Source organism: Metopolophium dirhodum, chromosome 3 (assembly GCF_019925205.1).
Source record: "Metopolophium dirhodum isolate CAU chromosome 3, ASM1992520v1, whole genome shotgun sequence".
Taxonomy (NCBI): Eukaryota; Metazoa; Arthropoda; class Insecta; order Hemiptera; family Aphididae; genus Metopolophium; species Metopolophium dirhodum.
In genome coordinates, this window is record NC_083562.1 from 13,138,534 (window position 1) to 13,163,744 (window position 25,211).

The window sequence follows — 25,211 nt, forward strand, 5'->3', positions numbered from 1 at the left end:
TGTTATTAAATGGTGTATTTAATATAATATTAAAATGTCTATAAGTAAAAATTGTTTCTGTGTATTTTGGGTATTTGTAGGTTGCTACAACTAAAACATATGAGAAACCTTGTATTAAATTATCAAGCTTTTTACTTACAGGTAAAAATTTGATCATACATAAACCGTAAAAACAAAACAAAATCTAACATTTAAACCATCTATAAATAGCACAAAAAGAGTAAAAATATAACAAGATGTATTTCATGTCTAAAAAAAATAAATATAAATATTTGGTGTTAAGTTCAAGTCTTTAAGGCGGTTGAAAGTGGACCGTTTTTTAGGGGTTGAGTATAGGCAATATGTTATATTCATTGAGAATTGCTGTGTGAGTGTGTGTGTAATAACTGATCATTGGTGTGCGTTAGTTCCCCGAACGCGTAATTATTTCGTTTTATCAGTAAACAGTTCAACAATAATTTTATTACCGTCACACCGCGCATTGTGTTGACAAAACAGGTAGGTAAATACAACATCGTACTTACATAAAGTATAATGTACCTAGTTCATAGTTTTATCAAAAACATAATCATTATAAATTATATATTGACAACAGTAAGTCTTTAAAAAAACAATTGCTTGTATTATATTATATTGCTACATAAATGTATAATTATATATTATATTCTTAATATACCTTAATTTAAGCCTTCTATCTTTTAATGTTTTCCTTAAAAACCCCGGGACTACAGTTCCAGAAGAACTTTTACGACGAGCTGACATGTCTACAATTCTATTACAATAGTTTCTTAAAATATGGTTCATACATTCTATTTTTTTTACATCTATGTCGTAATCTGCATAAGGTTTAGAAAGTGTTAACTTCTTCATTATACTTGAATCTCCATCTCCAATTAATTTATCATATATTAAATTATGCATAGTCACACTTTGACAGAATCCCTCGACAATTATATCGGATTCCATGGCAGTAGAAGTCCCATTCCAATTTTTAAAACACTGATGAAATGGTGATTCTTTTTCACTATTTTCATTATTTTGGCAAACTGAACAGTGTTTATTACGTACGCCCATAAAAAGAACTTTGTTGATCCTATACCCAATGATAGACGCCTAAATAATAAATTAAACATCAACGTAACAAGTGTCTAGTAAAAAACAAAATAAATAATTATAGATGTATCTACAGTCATTCGTTTTTTAATTACAATAAAATAAGAAAATTGTTACATGAGAAATCGAGTAAATATCAAATGTTGTAAAAATATAAATTTCAGACGCTCATAAAAATTTAATTTAAGTTTCTTCTAGACATTTTTTTTTTTGATAAAGGTAGGCAAACTTATGAGTAATCTTATATTACATTTTCAAATCTTAGATTTAAAAAGAAAAATTTTTATGAATTCTCAACTCAAAATAATTTACTATTTTTCGTGATTTTTCCGTATTTTGTCAAAATTTGATCTTTAAATGCTTATAAATAAAAACTGTGACTAAGGATTTTTAATTTTTTTCATCTGCCTTTGAAACAATAACCTAGGAGCCTTCTATTAAATTTTCAAGCTTTTTTACTCAACAGATAAATTTTTATTGATATTTATAGAAAAAAAAAACTAAAAAAATTGAAAACTGACAATGGCCGTAAACAGCTCAAAAAGAGTCAAAATATTTTGTAAATTTTATGGTGTATAGAAAATGCTAATATAAACATTCAGTAAAAATTTCATGTCTCTACGGTCATTTGTTTTAGAGTTACACCAAAAACCAAAATCGATTTTCTCGAAAACCGATTTTGCGTAAAAATTCCCGTTTTTCCTTAATTTTTCTTTTGTTTTTCACGTCGCTTGTGAAAACTACTGGGAAATTTTTACTTTTGACCCCCCAAAGTACCAACTAGATTCACTTTCCTATCAGAAAAGTTACTATTGAAGAAAATCCAAGCACTTTTACTGTCCTAAAACGTGATGACAGACACAAAAATAAAAAAAAAACACTCATCATTGTGAAATCAATACATTCATCGCTTCGCTCAGAATCTAAAATACCACTGAGATTTAAAATAATTATAATATCGCATTATTGAACAACTTTTTAACTGATTATTGCTTATTTCTGAAACGTTATTGCTGTCGTCATTGCCGAGTTCTTGAATTTCTTCATTTTTTTTTGTAAATTTGCCAAATTGTGTTTCAACTTTTTTCGTCTTATGAATAATTTAGCTCGTTTTTTATTACCAAAACGCCAATTACTCATTTTTACCACAAGAAAATAAAATTGGTAGTGAGTACAAATAGTGCACGGACTGAATCACGATGGCATAATATACTAAATAATATTTTATTTAGCAGCTGTGTATCATTATAATATTATGTAATTGATTTCTTATCGCCCGTATAATAGTCGCGGCTAAGATTCTCGGAAATCGGTATAGCGTACCTACGCGCAGTCACACGTCACTATATTTTGCAATTGAAAATGTTTGAACTCCTATGTGGCTATGAAAGTCCCAAAAAGCGAAAGAAAAATTCACCCAGTACCAAAAGCCCGATTTTAATTTTGAAAACACATTTAAATTCATTATTCTGTTTTCTAGGTTATGTAGGAAATGGATTTTCGATTTTTTCTATTGTTTAATTAATATAGTACCAAATTAATTTTCTTTTTTTTCCAAAATTCACTTTTACTTTATTGTTACTAAAAAACATAAAATTATAAATTAATTTCCTACATAACACAGACAAGGAGTAAACAAATCCAAACATTTTTTCAAAATGAAAATTGGACTTCTAGAAGTGTGTTTTTTTTTCTTTTGCTTATTGGTCTAAATGCACGAAAAAACGACCCACTTTCAACCGCCTTAAAGTAATATATTGTTAGTACCAATAAAGAAAATAATTTTGTGAAAATAATTAATTTATCGCCCCACTCAGGATGTAAAAGTAAAAAACATTAAATCTGAAGTTGTTTTTAATTCATTTCAGCTTCACGAAACATATACAATCTTATAACCAGCATTTTAGTACTCAAATGAGTGACGTCAAAGTTCTATCGAATACCATTAGTTGTAAATTATAAAAATGTTGAAGAGCGTTTACAGTAGAGTTAATCTTGTAGACTTAAAACAGTAATCGATTTGACGTAGATCTTCTTCAGATCACAACATAGATCTTCCACTACTTGCGAAACCAAATACTGCCGATTAACAGGGAATTTTAATGGAGACTTAAAGTTTTTTTCGTTTCGAATGATTTATCGATTTAGTTTCCGTCGCGTAGTGCGACCGTTATCATATTGTTAGGCATGTTATTGCAGTGCAGATTGGTCGTTTAGATCATAAGTTGAAAACGGTTTAAAACAATTTCCAAAGTTCCACTACAGTGATATAAATATTTTCGTTGACAATATTCCCCACTCAAAAAGTGCGGCGAAGGAGTATTAATTAATGACGATTCTATTTTTCGTGCGTTTTTCTTTTCAGATGATTAAATAATAATAATAGTAATAAATACGCACATAAACGAGGAGCATTAATAATTTCTCTAAATTTAAAGCATCAACGTTTAAGTTTTTGTTGCTTTTGTATTGTAATATTGCTGTCTGATATTACCATTTTTAATATGCGTATCGCAATTTTATTATTATTTCTACAGAGTTTTTTGCACATTTGTCTGCGTTTACTTACCCATTGCAGCCTTAACTTTATATGTACAGAACTATTTGAATTCTTAAAAGAAATAAGTTATTAAACTTCTAATATATTCACAAAAAATAAATCGAAAATTCGCTTACTTTAATCATTGTTGTAAGATTTTATACATTTTCATTTCTAGTTGAGTCGGATCAGGTAAATTAAATGTCAAACAGTTTATCAATATTGTGCATCTCAAATACAAATATTATGTTTCAAAAATATTAAATTAAAAAAAAATATTGACGAGACAAACACAGTGGAGTGGTAAATATTGCTTATTATATTGTAACGCTCTACAAATGACAGCATAAATTATTTTATTTTTAACATTATTTCAAATTTAAACAATACGATTAGTTATTTTAACGTATATTTCTGATGGTAGTACCTATAGAAGTATTAACTATACATTTTTAAACTTTAATAACGGTACTTGCATCAGTACAAATATTTTGAAAACAATTAAATATGACTTAATTGGCTCACTAATAATGTTTACTGATCTCAAAAATATTAAGAACAATTTTTTTATCGAAAATCAATAACTTGCATTAGTTTTTAATTTTTTCCACGCTGGTTTTTTTTAATATAAGTTTTGTGTATTTAAATTGCTTGGTTATCGCCTTGCCCCCTATCCACAAGTTTCCTTAGCTAACATACCTATCCCTACATCCCAATCGGTTAAGTACCTAGGGCTAACCATTGATAGGCGTCTCACTTGGGCACAACACGTAAGGGAAAAAAAACTCGCTTTAAACGCGCGTCTCCGGTTGCTGAAAATACTTCTTTCAAATAAACATACTAAATTAAATACAAAACTACTAATTTGCAAATCCTTAATTAAGCCTATGTGGACATATGGTCTACAACTTTGGGGCAATGCCAAAAAATCCAATCTTAACAAAATACAAACCGTTCAAAACAAAATTCTGCGCCCCATCACCAATGCTCCGTTTTATATTTCTAATTTCACTCTCCATTCTGACTTAAAAATCAAAACCATTCATGAAGAAGCTAAAACATACTACAAACGTTTTTTCAAGAAATTTCCTTCTCACTCAAACCCTCTAATTTCCGGTCTAGCCTCTCACACGATTCCTAGTAATCCACCACGGCGTCTAAAAAGAAACTGGTGCAGATACCTACTTAATGATTAACAAAAAAAAAAAAAAAAAATTCTTATCCAATAATATATAAATATATTTAAGAAAAAGGAAGTGCGATCACTGGATGGCTTCTTCCTTCACCCTTGTCATGTTCAAACTTATTATAGCACATATTCTTATTATGCCTTTGTGTATAGATTGTATATCATCTAATAAAAAATTTAAAAAAAAAAAATTGCTTGGTAATTTAAATTATTTTATTATGATTGAATTTTTCTCCAAAACACTATATGTTATGCTATCATCTTAATATTTTTACACGTTATTATTTTAATAACAAATTGCTCATTTTTGAAATAATACACATTTTACGCCATCTATTAGATTTTGGAAGTTATAGACCAGAAATACAAATAGATAGTTAAAAATACATTTTTGATATTTTAGCACTTCCCATACAAATTAATTAATTTAAATATGTTAATATTATAGCATCGGGATTCAGTTTTGATTATATTAAAATATTTTATTTAATTTAAGCATCGGCAACCATATCATGGCCATTGGCTATTTTTAAGGGGTTACTGTTTGTTGAGGAACACGTGTATGCGGGACAACGATTCGGCACTAAAAATCGGGTGGACACCCGTCCGTTAACTAGCAACGTCAGCCGATGCTTAACCTCAGAACACGTTAGTGATTGAGGCCAACTATCCAGCCACACTAGGCCCCTATGTTAAATTTTTTTTGACATTTTTGTATTTACCTCATCTGTTGACTCCTAAAACCACCCACTTGCGATAAAATACAGAACAAAACCGCACACTTTTGATATAGGTTCAAACCACACACTTTTGATAGGTTCAAACCGCACACTTTTGGTAGGTTAAAACCGCACAATTTTTCAAATCTTTGTATCCAAAAACCACGCACTTATGATTTTGACTCCAAAAAGGTCTTTACAATAGTACTTTATAATGTACAATATACATATGTATATTATACATTATACGTACAATATTATGAAAACAAGCTTTAAACATTTAAACAAGTGATCCAAAAAAAAATATAATTTAATTAAAAATCAAAAATATTACTATTAGATATTTACTAACTTGTTTTTGTTTTAAAACGTGTTGACATGATCATTGTATAGTCTATTATTATCTTATCCGTTATTTAGCACACAAAATAGTGTGCGATTTAAACCTATTATAAGTTTAGTTAAACCGTGACCGAAAAAGAGTGCGGTTTTTGGACAACATATATCTAAACTCCGACAGTGCAGTTATTGAAACTATAAAAGTATATTTTTAAGAACTAATTTATTAATTTGTGTTTGTAATTACGTATTATCTTATTGTAAAAAACTCAATTTTACCTAAATATATTATATTTTATTTTAAATCGGTATAATAAAATTTTACTCTTAATATACAAAGTCATCATAATAGTATTATAGTACCTAGGTATACCGTTTTAATTAAAAACTGCGTATTGCTTGGAATTATTTACAAATTTAGTAAATACGATTTAGTATACGATTATTGATTTTAGGATAGTTGTAATGATTTTTATCGTTTTAAACGAAGACTATTAAATGTTATTGTACTTACAAAATTAATTAGTTTTGAATAATTTTAAAAATAACCAACAATATGATTTTTTTCTTTTCAGTTTTAATTAATTAAAAAGAAAAAATAATATTGAAATGTTTCACTCCAACAGAAAAATATGATTTCTTATCGAGATTTGCCTTTTCTCAAGTTTGTTTTTGCATACAAACCAGAATTTAACCAATTTTATACATTATTTCTTGTTATATTATTAAAATAAAAGTAATTACTTACTAAATGCTAGCATACAAAGAGAAATAAATTCATACCGACTAACTGAATTTATAAATTATATAGGTTATTCAATAATTGTATAGTATATTATATTTAAAAATATTAAATTATATGATTAGTTACTGATATTTGGTATATATTTTTATAAATTATATAAATTTATTTTAAAATATTTTGATTTGTTTTGAGCTGTTTACGGACAATTTCAGTTTTAATTTTTTTAGTTTTATTTCTATAATTGTCAATTAAATTTTATTCGTTAGGTAAAAAAAACTAGAAAAAGTTAAAAAATATTAAAATAATATATCACAATTTTTTTTTGTTTTAAGATTCCTCATAAGTTTGTCACCTTTATATACTGTACAGCAGAGCAATATGCCAATATCCACTAGACTTTTTTCCTTACACTGTTTAGGATAGTACCTATACCTACCTACCTACCTAGACATTTTGAAATGTTTCATGTTATAAAAATCATATCTGAATGGCTCTATATGAAAGGGAAAACTGCTTAAAATAAAGTTATATGGGAAAGTGATGTACGAATGGATTGATTATCGATCAATTGCAATTTCTAATGATTTTAACGTGACACGTAAAAAATTATGATACAACGTGCAGCAGCAATAATAATTTAACGTTTTATAATAATTATTTTTTCGCATTTCTCAGAAAAAAAAATTATATCTCGTGCTATTTAATGATTAATTAAAATAAGAGAGATAATTACTCTTATTAAATGCACTTTGCATGGCCCCGGGGTGAACCTTTGTGTAATTTCTTTTGTACCTCTCGAGAGAACCGCAGGGTGCTGCTTGTCATTTATATATATATCTATTATACTCCTATTATATTTTTCCATTTAAATAATGAACGTAATCACGTTATTTTAATAGGTAAGATTAATGGTAATCGGACGTGGGGGGGAGGCGTAAATATAATGTTAAATTCCATAACACAACTATCGAAATTTAAAGAAAAAAAAAAACAGAATCATATATCATAGTAGAGCACTGCTGTACAATTGAACGTTCAGACGATTTTCCTAAATCGACCGTGATTCCATAAAAAATAACCTAAATATAGCAAATATTATATAATATAATACTTGGTGAAACAATGAACGGTTTTCAAGGGTGCTTGAATCGCCTCCTACACTTGCATTTTTTTAGATGCGCCCGTCACGAACGCGTAGGTATTCAGATAAATCGTTATTTTAGATAATTCAACCTCAGCAAACATCAATACAAATTTAAGTTTGAGCATTTATAACTAGGTAATATATTTATTTCTGAATGCCACGATGTGTAAGTACTATAATAATATATGAAATAATAATATATATATTGTATACAACATATTATAATTTATATATTATATACCTGCTACACGATAATAGTATTAAATGTTTTAAAGTTTATACCTATACCAGAGCGTTGTGTGCTTCCCTATAAGTTTTACACGTTTATTGTTGATGAGTAAAGTCTTTTAATTCATTGATTTTAGGTACGTGTTTTTTTTTATTTTTTCCCTTTACCTATTATAGTCATAATAGTCATTCAAACGACTCCTGGCAGTGTGAATCAGAATTGTGATGAATTGCAATATCGTTGTATTTTATGTTTTGTGATAAGCTAGTAAACATAATATAATTTTAAGAATTTAACCGGGAATATCATAAAATAAACGTGAACCGGCAACCAAACACGTATGGCATACGCGAATGAAAAATGATTATAGATTTTTGTTTTGTGAGTAGAAGAATATACAAGACGTGGGTTGGATAATTTGATGGACAAAAATAATTTTTTGAAATATTTATGAAGAGCATCCTGTCTTGGAATAATTGTATACAGTTTTAATTAATTTCTGGTCCATGTTTGATGATCATCTGAGATGACATGTAACAAAATATTTATTTGATAGCTAATTTAAAATATGAACTCATCGAAAATGTACATAACATTATTTATTTTGTAATTTATTGAATCGGGATAATCCTGCAATATCTTATAATTATTGTCAACTATAATAGCAAATTCAATAATGAATACGAAAAATTCTTATTATTATTATTTATTAACGCCCAAGCTGGTAATTTCTTACATATTATTAAATATTAGTAGAACATTATATACCATGTTATCGTGATAGGTATATATTAAATAAATAACAAATTCATCTAAGATAATCATCAAGTCAGGAACTCGGAACTAAATAATTTAATACCGTAAAATTAGCATAGGAAAGGTATCATTCTGTGCATTGGCTGATTGTTGCCGTAGGAAGTAGTGTGGTAGGGGACAACATTAAATAGTGAATTGTTTACGGAGAAGTATAAAAGAGTAATTAAATTCAAACTTTTCCTAAGGTTGGGAGCTTCTAATGGATCATTGAGTAGACAAGTACAATTTAGGTCAGCGTCTGAGTGTCGAGATGTAAGAGTAGGATTTTTCTAAGTATTTCGTAAAAAAGAGTAGTTATTACAAAGTGTCTAATCTTAGTGATATGGCCATATGTGAAACGTAGGTGATAAATGTATTATATCAATAACAATATGTAATTTAGAAGGGGGTTCTAAAGATTTTCAGGAGGTTAATATTATGGATTACCATTTGGAAATAAAAAGTTGAAGATATTTATGTGAAAATCTTTAATATAATATAATACGTACATTTTTGGTTTATTGATTGACAATCATCCACATTTTTCTCCATGTTATATTATTAATAAATAAATAAAAAATAAATTGATGAATTATAAATAAATATTATTTGATGCTGTAGAATATATTCAAATATAAGTCGAATGTTATTGATGTCTAGAGGATACATAAATTAATATTTAGATAAATTACACGCTAAACCTACGAGATTAATAATTAAAACAGCGGGGGACAGAGTGGCCAAAGTTGCAACGTGCACCGACGCTGGTTCAAAACCTCGGCCACGGGGGCATTTTTCTTCGGGCAAGTCACTGTATCCGAAGAACAAGTGTTGCCATACCCCACCCGAGCATGGCAGATACCTACGGGTGCCCACTTAAAAATCTGTCAAACTACCAAAACACACGTATTTAACTTATAGTACCATCACCCACAGTTGAAAACCCACCCAATGGCTTAAGTTGCCGCGGGTTAATTAATAAAAAATAAAAATATAAAAACAGTTTGCAGGTATAATATAAAAGTATATAATATAATACATACAGTAATAAATAATAATCATATTAATTTTTAAACTACAAAAATAAATAAAACCAATTGTTTTGTCTAGTTTGACGACCATTATAAGATCATAAATATACAAGTTTCTAACAAGTTATTATGAAGCAATCAATAATACCTATTATTATTAATGATTTTAATACTAACAATAAATCAAGCTATAAACTGTGCTATTGAAATAGTTTAGTAAGTACAAACCATTGTGTTGCCGCCGCAACAGTTTTATAGATTAGGTAATTAAGAAAAATCGGTCACGGGAGGAACAGCTGGTCTCACACATATCACTATTCGTATTGTTTATTTTTGTTTTAGTTATTATTGAATTTGTAGATGTATCGTGTGAGTTATATAATATGTAGATTACACCGTGTTATCGTACGCCGCCGCCGTGCGTCTGCTGGAATATATTAGCACGGCCGCCGATTATATTGTTGTTCTGTACCGTAAGCCGTAGAGTCAGGACCATTATTATTAATTATATTGAAGTATTAAACAGTTTTTTTTGTATGTGATTATTACTTATTAGCAAAAAGTGCTTAAGTGTGAATTATATTTATTATTTGTGAGCCATAAGGGCTAAGTCTAATTTATTTTATTATTATATTGTTCTTTTTTACGTGTACCTAAAATCACATATATATATATTTTGCATATACATAATATATTATACTTTGCTGTGCAATACTCGCGGGTTATCAACCGTGTCACCGTGATATCCTTTTGTATTATATTTTATCGTTAATTATTATTACTAGATGTAGGACCAGCTGGCCAGTCTGAGCTCCACAAAACTGTGAGTTATTATTGTTATTTTTGTTATTATTTATTATTGAGCCAGAAGGGCTACATATTATATTTATTATTGTGCCAGAAGGGCCATACATTATTATTATATTTATTATTGTGCCAGAAGGGCCATACATTATTAATTATACTTTTGTTGGGCCAAAAGGGCCACACCCTAATATATTAATATTGTAATTTTATTCGTCTATAAGAGACGTACATATATATATTAATTAATATTGTTTATTCTGTTTGGTCATAAGGGCCGTGTTATTCATTATATTATATTTTATTACCATTCAAATCATTTTTGTTACCATTATTTCAACTTAGTTACCTTCTTGTGAGTTTTTAATTATTGTAAACACACCACATACAAATACACAAATACACATTTAACACAACACGCACTACATAGCTCAACAGTATTTGCCCGGCAATTCCGACCACTATTGTTTGAGCTATTACCCCATTACACACCCAGCTACTTCTCCGCACTTTTAAGACCTAGGTGTTAGTGGGGCACAATATAAATTGGTGACCGGGCACGCGTATTATTACTATACGCTCCCGGCCCGTTCATTTTGGTGACCTCGACGTGATTTTTTGCTATTATTCTTGTTGTGTTTTATTATTTGTGAGTGTTAGAGTCGAACATGCACTAGTTTGTTTTAATTATTTTGTTTAGCTATCGGATCTACGTTACATCAGTTGCAATCGAATTTTATTATTATTATCAATTATACTTGTAATTTCTATAATAATAATTTAAAAAAAAAAAAATAATCATTTATAATGGGGTTAGATGAAATTATGCAAGCTCAGGTTAAGGAGCTTAGGAAAAAGCGTGGTATTATTAAGGCGTCGCTAACGCGTATGAAAAACTTTCTTGAGGGATTCGATCTAACAACTGACGCTATATCGCTATTGGAATTCCGTCAAGAAGAGTTGCCACGCCTAAATCAAAAGTTTGACGACATACAGACACAGTTGGAATTGATTGTTGTTGATGATTGCGAAAAGGAAGAAGAGGAGCGTAATAAGTTTGAATTTGACTATTTTAGTATCCGTTCTCGAATTCAGGAAATAGTGAATGCTAGGAAGATTAACAACAGCAGTTCTCACAACTCAACTTTCAATACGTCAGTAGGCCACAGTCGTGCTCAATTGCCTATCATTACGCTACCAGTATTTGCCGGTGATATCCAAGATTGGGAATCTTTTTTCGATTGTTTTCGTGCAATGATACACGATGATGGTGGATTTACACCAGCTCAAAAATTCTACTATTTACGGTCAAGTGTTAGTGGCCAGGCGTTAGACCTTATCAAGTCGGTTCCAATGACAGATACAAATTATGAGGTGGCAATAGAACGCCTGAAACTAGTCATGGCTGGCAATTAAGACAACACAACACCCAACTTCCTAAGTATTGTGACCTTGAGCAATTTTTAGCCAGTCGATGTATAGCTTTCGAGTCTTCCGAAGCAACTTCTGGACCAATAAGAGACATCAGAACTACATTGGCCGGTGAAACAGCAAAAAAGAGCAATGCCAAAAATGTATTTCCTGAGACAAGGCGATCTTTAGTGGCATCATCCAATACAGTCTCCTGTCAATACTGCACTGATGCTCATAAATTGTATCACTGCGAGAAGTTCAAGGCCGCTACTATAAACACACGTCTCTCATTTGTTCAGGAAAAACGAATGTGTTTCAACTGTTTGACTCCTGGGCATATGGCAAATGTTTGCAGATCCACTTATAGTTGTCGGACGTGCAACCGCAAACATCATTCGTTATTACATCAAGAAAGGCAGCAACAAATACCAGAGAAGGAGCAGCTTGAAAATAAGCAACCTGATATAAGTCAGCAGCTATCTACCTCCGGAGTCGTAGTATCTGCACCAGTACCAGTGAATACCACCGCAGAAAATTCACACGTATTTCTTGCTACAGCATTAGTCATGGTTCAGGACAAAAATGGTGGACATCGACAGTGCAGAGCCATCTTGGATAGTGGCTCTCAAGTCAACTTTGTTTCAAAGAGATATGCAAACTTACTGCAGCTAGCATGTAAAACGTCTTCATTGCCAATAAGTGGTATTGGAGACAATCGTTTAAAGGCAAGGTCGTGCAGCGAGTTAAAAATCGAATCCAGAACTAGTGATTTTAGTATCAAGATTTCTTGTTATGTATTGCCTAATATCGTGGGGAATCTAGCGTCCTGTCCAGAGCCTGCAGATGGATGGAAAATACCAGGTACTGTGTCTTCAAACTTGGCTGATCCAGACTTTCACCGTCCTCAAAGTGTTGACCTACTTATTGGAGGTGGCTCGTTCTTCGACATTTTGGGAACAACAAAAATACCATTGAATATAGGTTCAGTCACGCTTTATGAGAGTAACTTTGGATGGCTTGTAACGGGAGAACTGCCTAAACGTCAAACACCAACACTTTTGTCAATTGGACAGACGATAGAGGAGGATTGGAAGGTTCTCGGAATCGTTGAGGATACAAGCTATGGTCGAACATCAAGGGCGAATAAGAGAAGTCAAGAAGAGCTAGAAACAGTGCAACATTTTAAGCAATACACAATACGTGATGAGGAAGGGCGTTTTGTTGTACGACTTCCCATCAAGGAGACAATCAGTGAAATAGGCGAAACCTTACCTATGGCGATCGCACGATTCTTAAATGTAGAGAAAAGATTGCAGCATGACGAACACCTGAAGAACGAATACATACGATTTATGAATGAATATATTAAGATGGGGCATATGGTTGAAGTACTGGAAAATTCAGTTCAAACGCAGAAACACTTCTATCTGCCGCACCATTCAGTAATAAAGGCATCAAGTTTAACGACAAAGGTTCGAGTGGTTTTCGATGCTTCCGCCAAGAGCGCATCTGGTGTCTCTCTTAACGACGTTCTGAAATGCGGTCCTACTGTTCAGCAAGATTTATTTTCTATACTTGTTCGCTTCCGTAAGCATCAATTCGTCTTAACTTCCGATATAGAGAAAATGTTTCGGCAAATCAAAATCGCAAGAGAAGACTGGGACCTACAAAGAATTGTTTGGAGATCCAGTCCTAAGGAATTACTTCGTTTATATCAACTCACTACAGTAACATACGGAATGACTCCTGCTTCATTTCTATCTACCTATTGTCTAATAGAACTCGCGAAAAGTGCCGAAAAGCAATTCCCGTGCGCTTCAAAAGTGATTGCCGAAGATTTCTATATGGATGATTTAATGACGGGAGCCGACACCGAGGATGACTGCTGTCAATTACAAAGAGAAGTAAGCACAGTGCTAGATTCAGCAAAGCTACCGTTAAGGAAATGGTGTTCCAATTCCGAGTTTGTACTGCAAAACATGTCTAAGTGTGTTAACGATCCCTTGTTCGTGTTGGATATCGGAGACGATGACACTGTCAAGTCATTGGGACTGCAGTGGAAACCAATTGCCGACCTATTTCAATTTGAAATCGTATCAAGATCCATGGAAGGTACATTGACAAAAAGAGCTATACTCTCAGACCTAAACAGAATTTTTGATCCACTCGGTTTCCTGTCACCGGTTCTAGTGAAGGGAAAAATATTTCTACAACAGCTCTGGTCCATGAAGATAGATTGGGATGCAAGGCTTCCGTTAAATATACAGGAAAGATGGGGTAAATTTTACGAAGATCTGGAGCGACTGAAATATTTATCCATTCCCAGAAAGGCTATACCTGAACGAACTGATATCATAGATGTACACGGGTTTTGTGACGCATCCGAAGAAGCGTATGCGGCCTGTATCTACATTCGTTCTCAGAGCAGCGATGGAAAATGGCATTCCAGACTTCTTTGTGCAAAAACTCGAGTGGCCCCGTTAAAAGGAAATACAATACCCCGACTTGAATTGAATGGTGCCTTGTTATTAACTGAATTGGCTCAACGGGTCGCTGATTCATGGCAAATCAATATTCATCAGTTCAAACTATGGACGGATTCAACTATAGTTTTAGGGTGGTTGAATAGCCAAAGCAGCCGGCTAAAAATCTATGTTGCCAATCGAGTAGCTCAAATTATGGATATTACAGAGGTCAGCCAGTGGAACCATATAGGCACGCAGGAAAACCCAGCAGATATCCCTTCAAGAGGTTTAAGACCACGGGAACTGTTAGCGGCAAGATTGTGGTGGAACGGACCTACCTGGTTGGAAAGTGATGAGAAGGATTGGATCTTGAATCCGATAACCCATGATGATGAGCTACCCGAAGTACGCAAAGTGAAGCTAGTGCTATTAGTGATCAAACCGTTGAATAGTATATTAGAACACTACTCGGAATGGAATTGTATGCTACGAGGAGTTGCTTGGTTAACGGTCTATTCGAAGTACATGCGTAAGAAAATCAATGGGCCTCAATCCCTAACAATATCAGATTTGGACGAAGCGAGGAAATCAATTTTAAGAATGGTCCAAGCTGAGTGTTTCAGTAAAGAGATCTCGTCACTAGAAAGGGGACTAGAAGTACCAAGAAATAGCAAGTTGCGTAGTTTGAATCCCTTCCTGCGCGATGGGTTAATACTTGTTGGTGGAAGACTCGAGAATTCAGACATAGCCGATGGACAAAAACACCCTATAGTATTGCCTGCTAGTCATAAAATAACCAGGCTAATATTTGAAGCATACCATCTCGAGCTACTTCATGGAGGACCTCAGCTCATGTTATCTGAAGTTAGACGTCTTTACTGGCCACTGCTAGGTCGAGTAACCGCGAGATCAGTGGTATGGCATTGTGTCAAATGTACAAAGGCACGTCCACGTTTCAATCATCCAATTATGGCACCACTCCCAAGAGACCGAGTTCAGTGTACTAGACCTTTCACTGTCACAGGTGTAGATTTTGCTGGACCCATATATATTCGCAGTGGTTTGAGGCGTGTAGCTGCTAAGAAGGCTTGGATTGCTATATTTGTTTGCTTCTCAACGAAGGCCATACATTTGGAGTTGGCTGACGATCTTTCAAGTAAGTCTTTCATGGCGACATTTCGTTGTTTTATGGCTAGAAGAGGAAAATGTGCTAAGGTTTTTAGTGACAATGGCACAAACTTTGTTGGGGCTCAAAAGGAGTTAATTTCAATGATGAAAAAAGCCAGTGTTGATCTTGAGAAAGAAGGTATTGAGTGGCATTTCAACCCGCCTTCTGCTCCACATTTTGGTGGTATATGGGAGAGTGCCGTGAAGAGTATGAAACACCACATGAAGAGAGTTATATCTGATCACAAGCTTACGAATACAGAAATGCGAACTCTCTTGTGCCAAATCGAGGCTTGTCTCAATTCCAGACCGATGACTCCACTAAATAGTGATTCTTCTGACTTGGCAGTCCTTACTCCATCTCACTTCTTGATTGGAGGAGCTATGTTGTTACCAGATGAACCAGACATATCTAAGGAAGAGCCCAATGGTCTACGTAGATGGCAACTAGTGCAAAATTTGATGCAGACCTTTTGGAAGCGGTGGTCGAGAGAGTATCTACCACAGACTCAAATTCGTGGCAAGTGGACAAGCAAGAGCGCACAGCTAGCAAAGAACGATGTCGTTATTATCAAAGATGATTGTATGCCTCCAGCCAGATGGAAGTTAGGATTGGTTATGGAATTGCATCCTGGCTCTGATGGTGTAGTCCGGGTTGTCACCATAAGAACAGCAAACGGAACGCTCATGCGTCGGCCAGTAATCAAATTATGTCGACTACCGACTGAAAAGGACAACAGCTCAGTTGAAAACCAGGATTTTCAACGGGGGGAGAATGTTGCCGCCGCAACAGTTTTATAGATTAGGTAATTAAGAAAAATCGGTCACGGGAGGAACAGCTGGTCTCACACATATCACTATTCGTATTGTTTATTTTTGTTTTAGTTATTATTGAATTTGTAGATGTATCGTGTGAGTTATATAATATGTAGATTACACCGTGTTATCGTACGCCGCCGCCGTGCGTCTGCTGGAATATATTAGCACGGCCGCCGATTATATTGTTGTTCTGTACCGTAAGCCGTAGAGTCAGGACCATTATTATTAATTATATTGAAGTATTAAACAGTTTTTTTTGTATGTGATTATTACTTATTAGCAAAAAGTGCTTAAGTGTGAATTATATTTATTATTTGTGAGCCATAAGGGCTAAGTCTAATTTATTTTATTATTATATTGTTCTTTTTTACGTGTACCTAAAATCACATATATATATATTTTGCATATACATAATATATTATACTTTGCTGTGCAATACTCGCGGGTTATCAACCGTGTCACCGTGATATCCTTTTGTATTATATTTTATCGTTAATTATTATTACTAGATGTAGGACCAGCTGGCCAGTCTGAGCTCCACAAAACTGTGAGTTATTATTGTTATTTTTGTTATTATTTATTATTGAGCCAGAAGGGCTACATATTATATTTATTATTGTGCCAGAAGGGCCATACATTATTATTATATTTATTATTGTGCCAGAAGGGCCATACATTATTATTATATTTATTATTGTGCCAGAAGGGCCATACATTATTATTATATTTATTATTGTGCCAGAAGGGCCATACATTATTAATTATACTTTTGTTGGGCCAAAAGGGCCACACCCTAATATATTAATATTGTAATTTTATTCGTCTATAAGAGACGTACATATATATATTAATTAATATTGTTTATTCTGTTTGGTCATAAGGGCCGTGTTATTCATTATATTATATTTTATTACCATTCAAATCATTTTTGTTACCATTATTTCAACTTAGTTACCTTCTTGTGAGTTTTTAATTATTGTAAACACACCACATACAAATACACAAATACACATTTAACACAACACGCACTACATAGCTCAACAGTATTTGCCCGGCAATTCCGACCACTATTGTTTGAGCTATTACCCCATTACACACCCAGCTACTTCTCCACACTTTTAAGACCTAGGTGTTAGTGGGGCACAATATAAATTGGTGACCGGGCACGCGTATTATTACTATACGCTCCCGGCCCGTTCATTTTGGTGACCTCGACGTGATTTTTTGCTATTATTCTTGTTGTGTTTTATTATTTGTGAGTGTTAGAGTCGAACATGCACTAGTTTGTTTTAATTATTTTGTTTAGCTATCGGATCTACGTTACATCAGTTGCAATCGAATTTTATTATTATTATCAATTATACTTGTAATTTCTATAATAATAATTTAAAAAAAAAAAAATAATCATTTATAATGGGGTTAGATGAAATTATGCAAGCTCAGGTTAAGGAGCTTAGGAAAAAGCGTGGTATTATTAAGGCGTCGCTAACGCGTATGAAAAACTTTCTTGAGGGATTCGATCTAACAACTGACGCTATATCGCTATTGGAATTCCGTCAAGAAGAGTTGCCACGCCTAAATCAAAAGTTTGACGACATACAGACACAGTTGGAATTGATTGTTGTTGATGATTGCGAAAAGGAAGAAGAGGAGCGTAATAAGTTTGAATTTGACTATTTTAGTATCCGTTCTCGAATTCAGGAAATAGTGAATGCTAGGAAGATTAACAACAGCAGTTCTCACAACTCAACTTTCAATACGTCAGTAGGCCACAGTCGTGCTCAATTGCCTATCATTACGCTACCAGTATTTGCCGGTGATATCCAAGATTGGGAATCTTTTTTCGATTGTTTTCGTGCAATGATACACGATGATGGTGGATTTACACCAGCTCAAAAATTCTACTATTTACGGTCAAGTGTTAGTGGCCAGGCGTTAGACCTTATCAAGTCGGTTCCAATGACAGATACAAATTATGAGGTGGCAATAGAACGCCTGAAACTAGTCATGGCTGGCAATTAAGACAACACAACACCCAACTTCCTAAGTATTGTGACCTTGAGCAATTTTTAGCCAGTCGATGTATAGCTTTCGAGTCTTCCGAAGCAACTTCTGGACCAATAAGAGACATCAGAACTACATTGGCCGGTGAAACAGCAAAAAAGAGCAATGCCAAAAATGTATTTCCTGAGACAAGGCGATCTTTAGTGGCATCATCCAATACAGTCTCCTGTCAATACTGCACTGATGCTCATAAATTGTATCACTGCGAGAAGTTCAAGGCCGCTACTATAAACACACGTCTCTCATTTGTTCAGGAAAAACGAATGTGTTTCAACTGTTTGACTCCTGGGCATATGGCAAATGTTTGCAGATCCACTTATAGTTGTCGGACGTGCAACCGCAAACATCATTCGTTATTACATCAAGAAAGGCAGCAACAAATACCAGAGAAGGAGCAGCTTGAAAATAAGCAACCTGATATAAGTCAGCAGCTATCTACCTCCGGAGTCGTAGTATCTGCACCAGTACCAGTGAATACCACCGCAGAAAATTCACACGTATTTCTTGCTACAGCATTAGTCATGGTTCAGGACAAAAATGGTGGACATCGACAGTGCAGAGCCATCTTGGATAGTGGCTCTCAAGTCAACTTTGTTTCAAAGAGATATGCAAACTTACTGCAGCTAGCATGTAAAACGTCTTCATTGCCAATAAGTGGTATTGGAGACAATCGTTTAAAGGCAAGGTCGTGCAGCGAGTTAAAAATCGAATCCAGAACTAGTGATTTTAGTATCAAGATTTCTTGTTATGTATTGCCTAATATCGTGGGGAATCTAGCGTCCTGTCCAGAGCCTGCAGATGGATGGAAAATACCAGGTACTGTGTCTTCAAACTTGGCTGATCCAGACTTTCACCGTCCTCAAAGTGTTGACCTACTTATTGGAGGTGGCTCGTTCTTCGACATTTTGGGAACAACAAAAATACCATTGAATATAGGTTCAGTCACGCTTTATGAGAGTAACTTTGGATGGCTTGTAACGGGAGAACTGCCTAAACGTCAAACACCAACACTTTTGTCAATTGGACAGACGATAGAGGAGGATTGGAAGGTTCTCGGAATCGTTGAGGATACAAGCTATGGTCGAACATCAAGGGCGAATAAGAGAAGTCAAGAAGAGCTAGAAACAGTGCAACATTTTAAGCAATACACAATACGTGATGAGGAAGGGCGTTTTGTTGTACGACTTCCCATCAAGGAGACAATCAGTGAAATAGGCGAAACCTTACCTATGGCGATCGCACGATTCTTAAATGTAGAGAAAAGATTGCAGCATGACGAACACCTGAAGAACGAATACATACGATTTATGAATGAATATATTAAGATGGGGCATATGGTTGAAGTACTGGAAAATTCAGTTCAAACGCAGAAACACTTCTATCTGCCGCACCATTCAGTAATAAAGGCATCAAGTTTAACGACAAAGGTTCGAGTGGTTTTCGATGCTTCCGCCAAGAGCGCATCTGGTGTCTCTCTTAACGACGTTCTGAAATGCGGTCCTACTGTTCAGCAAGATTTATTTTCTATACTTGTTCGCTTCCGTAAGCATCAATTCGTCTTAACTTCCGATATAGAGAAAATGTTTCGGCAAATCAAAATCGCAAGAGAAGACTGGGACCTACAAAGAATTGTTTGGAGATCCAGTCCTAAGGAATTACTTCGTTTATATCAACTCACTACAGTAACATACGGAATGACTCCTGCTTCATTTCTATCTACCTATTGTCTAATAGAACTCGCGAAAAGTGCCGAAAAGCAATTCCCGTGCGCTTCAAAAGTGATTGCCGAAGATTTCTATATGGATGATTTAATGACGGGAGCCGACACCGAGGATGACTGCTGTCAATTACAAAGAGAAGTAAGCACAGTGCTAGATTCAGCAAAGCTACCGTTAAGGAAATGGTGTTCCAATTCCGAGTTTGTACTGCAAAACATGTCTAAGTGTGTTAACGATCCCTTGTTCGTGTTGGATATCGGAGACGATGACACTGTCAAGTCATTGGGACTGCAGTGGAAACCAATTGCCGACCTATTTCAATTTGAAATCGTATCAAGATCCATGGAAGGTACATTGACAAAAAGAGCTATACTCTCAGACCTAAACAGAATTTTTGATCCACTCGGTTTCCTGTCACCGGTTCTAGTGAAGGGAAAAATATTTCTACAACAGCTCTGGTCCATGAAGATAGATTGGGATGCAAGGCTTCCGTTAAATATACAGGAAAGATGGGGTAAATTTTACGAAGATCTGGAGCGACTGAAATATTTATCCATTCCCAGAAAGGCTATACCTGAACGAACTGATATCATAGATGTACACGGGTTTTGTGACGCATCCGAAGAAGCGTATGCGGCCTGTATCTACATTCGTTCTCAGAGCAGCGATGGAAAATGGCATTCCAGACTTCTTTGTGCAAAAACTCGAGTGGCCCCGTTAAAAGGAAATACAATACCCCGACTTGAATTGAATGGTGCCTTGTTATTAACTGAATTGGCTCAACGGGTCGCTGATTCATGGCAAATCAATATTCATCAGTTCAAACTATGGACGGATTCAACTATAGTTTTAGGGTGGTTGAATAGCCAAAGCAGCCGGCTAAAAATCTATGTTGCCAATCGAGTAGCTCAAATTATGGATATTACAGAGGTCAGCCAGTGGAACCATATAGGCACGCAGGAAAACCCAGCAGATATCCCTTCAAGAGGTTTAAGACCACGGGAACTGTTAGCGGCAAGATTGTGGTGGAACGGACCTACCTGGTTGGAAAGTGATGAGAAGGATTGGATCTTGAATCCGATAACCCATGATGATGAGCTACCCGAAGTACGCAAAGTGAAGCTAGTGCTATTAGTGATCAAACCGTTGAATAGTATATTAGAACACTACTCGGAATGGAATTGTATGCTACGAGGAGTTGCTTGGTTAACGGTCTATTCGAAGTACATGCGTAAGAAAATCAATGGGCCTCAATCCCTAACAATATCAGATTTGGACGAAGCGAGGAAATCAATTTTAAGAATGGTCCAAGCTGAGTGTTTCAGTAAAGAGATCTCGTCACTAGAAAGGGGACTAGAAGTACCAAGAAATAGCAAGTTGCGTAGTTTGAATCCCTTCCTGCGCGATGGGTTAATACTTGTTGGTGGAAGACTCGAGAATTCAGACATAGCCGATGGACAAAAACACCCTATAGTATTGCCTGCTAGTCATAAAATAACCAGGCTAATATTTGAAGCATACCATCTCGAGCTACTTCATGGAGGACCTCAGCTCATGTTATCTGAAGTTAGACGTCTTTACTGGCCACTGCTAGGTCGAGTAACCGCGAGATCAGTGGTATGGCATTGTGTCAAATGTACAAAGGCACGTCCACGTTTCAATCATCCAATTATGGCACCACTCCCAAGAGACCGAGTTCAGTGTACTAGACCTTTCACTGTCACAGGTGTAGATTTTGCTGGACCCATATATATTCGCAGTGGTTTGAGGCGTGTAGCTGCTAAGAAGGCTTGGATTGCTATATTTGTTTGCTTCTCAACGAAGGCCATACATTTGGAGTTGGCTGACGATCTTTCAAGTAAGTCTTTCATGGCGACATTTCGTTGTTTTATGGCTAGAAGAGGAAAATGTGCTAAGGTTTTTAGTGACAATGGCACAAACTTTGTTGGGGCTCAAAAGGAGTTAATTTCAATGATGAAAAAAGCCAGTGTTGATCTTGAGAAAGAAGGTATTGAGTGGCATTTCAACCCGCCTTCTGCTCCACATTTTGGTGGTATATGGGAGAGTGCCGTGAAGAGTATGAAACACCACATGAAGAGAGTTATATCTGATCACAAGCTTACGAATACAGAAATGCGAACTCTCTTGTGCCAAATCGAGGCTTGTCTCAATTCCAGACCGATGACTCCACTAAATAGTGATCCTTCTGACTTGGCAGTCCTTACTCCATCTCACTTCTTGATTGGAGGAGCTATGTTGTTACCAGATGAACCAGACATATCTAAGGAAGAGCCCAATGGTCTACGTAGATGGCAACTAGTGCAAAATTTGATGCAGACCTTTTGGAAGCGGTGGTCGAGAGAGTATCTACCACAGACTCAAATTCGTGGCAAGTGGACAAGCAAGAGCGCACAGCTAGCAAAGAACGATGTCGTTATTATCAAAGATGATTGTATGCCTCCAGCCAGATGGAAGTTAGGATTGGTTATGGAATTGCATCCTGGCTCTGATGGTGTAGTCCGGGTTGTCACCATAAGAACAGCAAACGGAACGCTCATGCGTCGGCCAGTAATCAAATTATGTCGACTACCGACTGAAAAGGACAACAGCTCAGTTGAAAACCAGGATTTTCAACGGGGGGAGAATGTTGCCGCCGCAACAGTTTTATAGATTAGGTAATTAAGAAAAATCGGTCACGGGAGGAACAGCTGGTCTCACACATATCACTATTCGTATTGTTTATTTTTGTTTTAGTTATTATTGAATTTGTAGATGTATCGTGTGAGTTATATAATATGTAGATTACACCGTGTTATCGTACGCCGCCGCCGTGCGTCTGCTGGAATATATTAGCACGGCCGCCGATTATATTGTTGTTCTGTACCGTAAGCCGTAGAGTCAGGACCATTATTATTAATTATATTGAAGTATTAAACAGTTTTTTTTGTATGTGATTATTACTTATTAGCAAAAAGTGCTTAAGTGTGAATTATATTTATTATTTGTGAGCCATAAGGGCTAAGTCTAATTTATTTTATTATTATATTGTTCTTTTTTACGTGTACCTAAAATCACATATATATATATTTTGCATATACATAATATATTATACTTTGCTGTGCAATACTCGCGGGTTATCAACCGTGTCACCGTGATATCCTTTTGTATTATATTTTATCGTTAATTATTATTACTAGATGTAGGACCAGCTGGCCAGTCTGAGCTCCACAAAACTGTGAGTTATTATTGTTATTTTTGTTATTATTTATTATTGAGCCAGAAGGGCTACATATTATATTTATTATTGTGCCAGAAGGGCCATACATTATTATTATATTTATTATTGTGCCAGAAGGGCCATACATTATTATTATATTTATTATTGTGCCAGAAGGGCCATACATTATTATTATATTTATTATTGTGCCAGAAGGGCCATACATTATTATTATATTTATTATTGTGCCAGAAGGGCCATACATTATTATTATATTTATTATTGTGCCAGAAGGGCCATACATTATTATTATATTTATTATTGTGCCAGAAGGGCCATACATTATTAATTATACTTTTGTTGGGCCAAAAGGGCCACACCCTAATATATTAATATTGTAATTTTATTCGTCTATAAGAGACGTACATATATATATTAATTAATATTGTTTATTCTGTTTGGTCATAAGGGCCGTGTTATTCATTATATTATATTTTATTACCATTCAAATCATTTTTGTTACCATTATTTCAACTTAGTTACCTTCTTGTGAGTTTTTAATTATTGTAAACACACCACATACAAATACACAAATACACATTTAACACAACACGCACTACATAGCTCAACAGTATTTGCCCGGCAATTCCGACCACTATTGTTTGAGCTATTACCCCATTACACACCCAGCTACTTCTCCACACTTTTAAGACCTAGGTGTTAGTGGGGCACAATATAAATTGGTGACCGGGCACGCGTATTATTACTATACGCTCCCGGCCCGTTCACATTGTAATCGGGCAAACACAATTTGTAATCATAATTATTTTCTGGGATAAAAATTATCGAGCAATGATAGTTATACATAATATTATTTATTAAAAAAATTAAAATACTTATCATTAAAGGCGTTTTGTCGATGTAGCATTTTGAAAAATGTGTCCAGTGTTTCTATAGGTATCGTATATTTTATTTTATTTATTAAACGTTCCAAAAGACTTACGTACCCAAAACTTTTAACTAATGTTTTCCCGAGTTCTGAAATGTTAAAAACATCAGTGCAGATCAAAAATGCAATGTTATTTAATTTGTTGAAGTTCGTCTATTAGTTTGAAAAGTTCCAAAGGATATTTTTTCCCCAAATAATTTTAGTATGTATAAGGGTAATTAATGAACTATGGTTCAGTGTTGTTGATTGATTTTGTTCGTTTCAAAATATCTCTCCCCCACATAAAAAAATATAATTACTCGCAAACAATATTAATTTTATTATTTATGTTACACTTCTAAATTTTATATCCAATGTTTTTGGAGTGCGTGCGCGTTACATGAGTTCTATTAACAGAATAAGTCTTCTAAAATGTCAGGTTTGTTGTATTAGATCTGAACGGACATCTAAACTGTTTCGCGATCATAGACTGTCTAATAATATAATATATACCTACCTATAATAAGCCTCCGTGTCTCCCTCGAAGTCTTATACTTGACTAATAATTACGAAAATACTAACTAAGAAGGGAATACAACGTCACAAAAAAATCATATCTAGTACGTTATATTGTATTGACTTGTCACATGTAGACTACCTAATAACTATTAAAATTATTACTATCGAAATACTCATTGTGACTGTTATCTGTTATTTTTTATATGGCGTACGAGGTTCATAGATAAATATAACAAAAAAATAATCCATAAGCG

The 25,211-nt window shown here is 34.4% G+C and overlaps 3 protein-coding genes across 5 annotated transcripts in view; all 3 read left to right on the top strand.

Moving 5' to 3' along the window:
* LOC132941836 (potassium voltage-gated channel protein Shaw-like) overlaps positions 1-25,211 on the top strand; it is a 221,284-nt gene that overhangs the window by 78,603 nt on the left and 117,470 nt on the right. The gene's annotated exons all lie outside the window — the stretch shown is intronic.
* On the top strand, positions 11,455-16,493 carry LOC132940187 (uncharacterized). The gene is made up of 2 exons (XM_061007643.1): positions 11,455-12,055; positions 12,115-16,493. Exons 1-2 carry the CDS (start codon positions 11,455-11,457, stop codon positions 16,491-16,493), a joined length of 4,980 nt encoding a protein of 1,659 aa, XP_060863626.1.
* Positions 17,925-22,963, top strand: LOC132940188 (uncharacterized). The gene is made up of 2 exons (XM_061007644.1): positions 17,925-18,525; positions 18,585-22,963. Exons 1-2 carry the CDS (start codon positions 17,925-17,927, stop codon positions 22,961-22,963), a joined length of 4,980 nt encoding a protein of 1,659 aa, XP_060863627.1.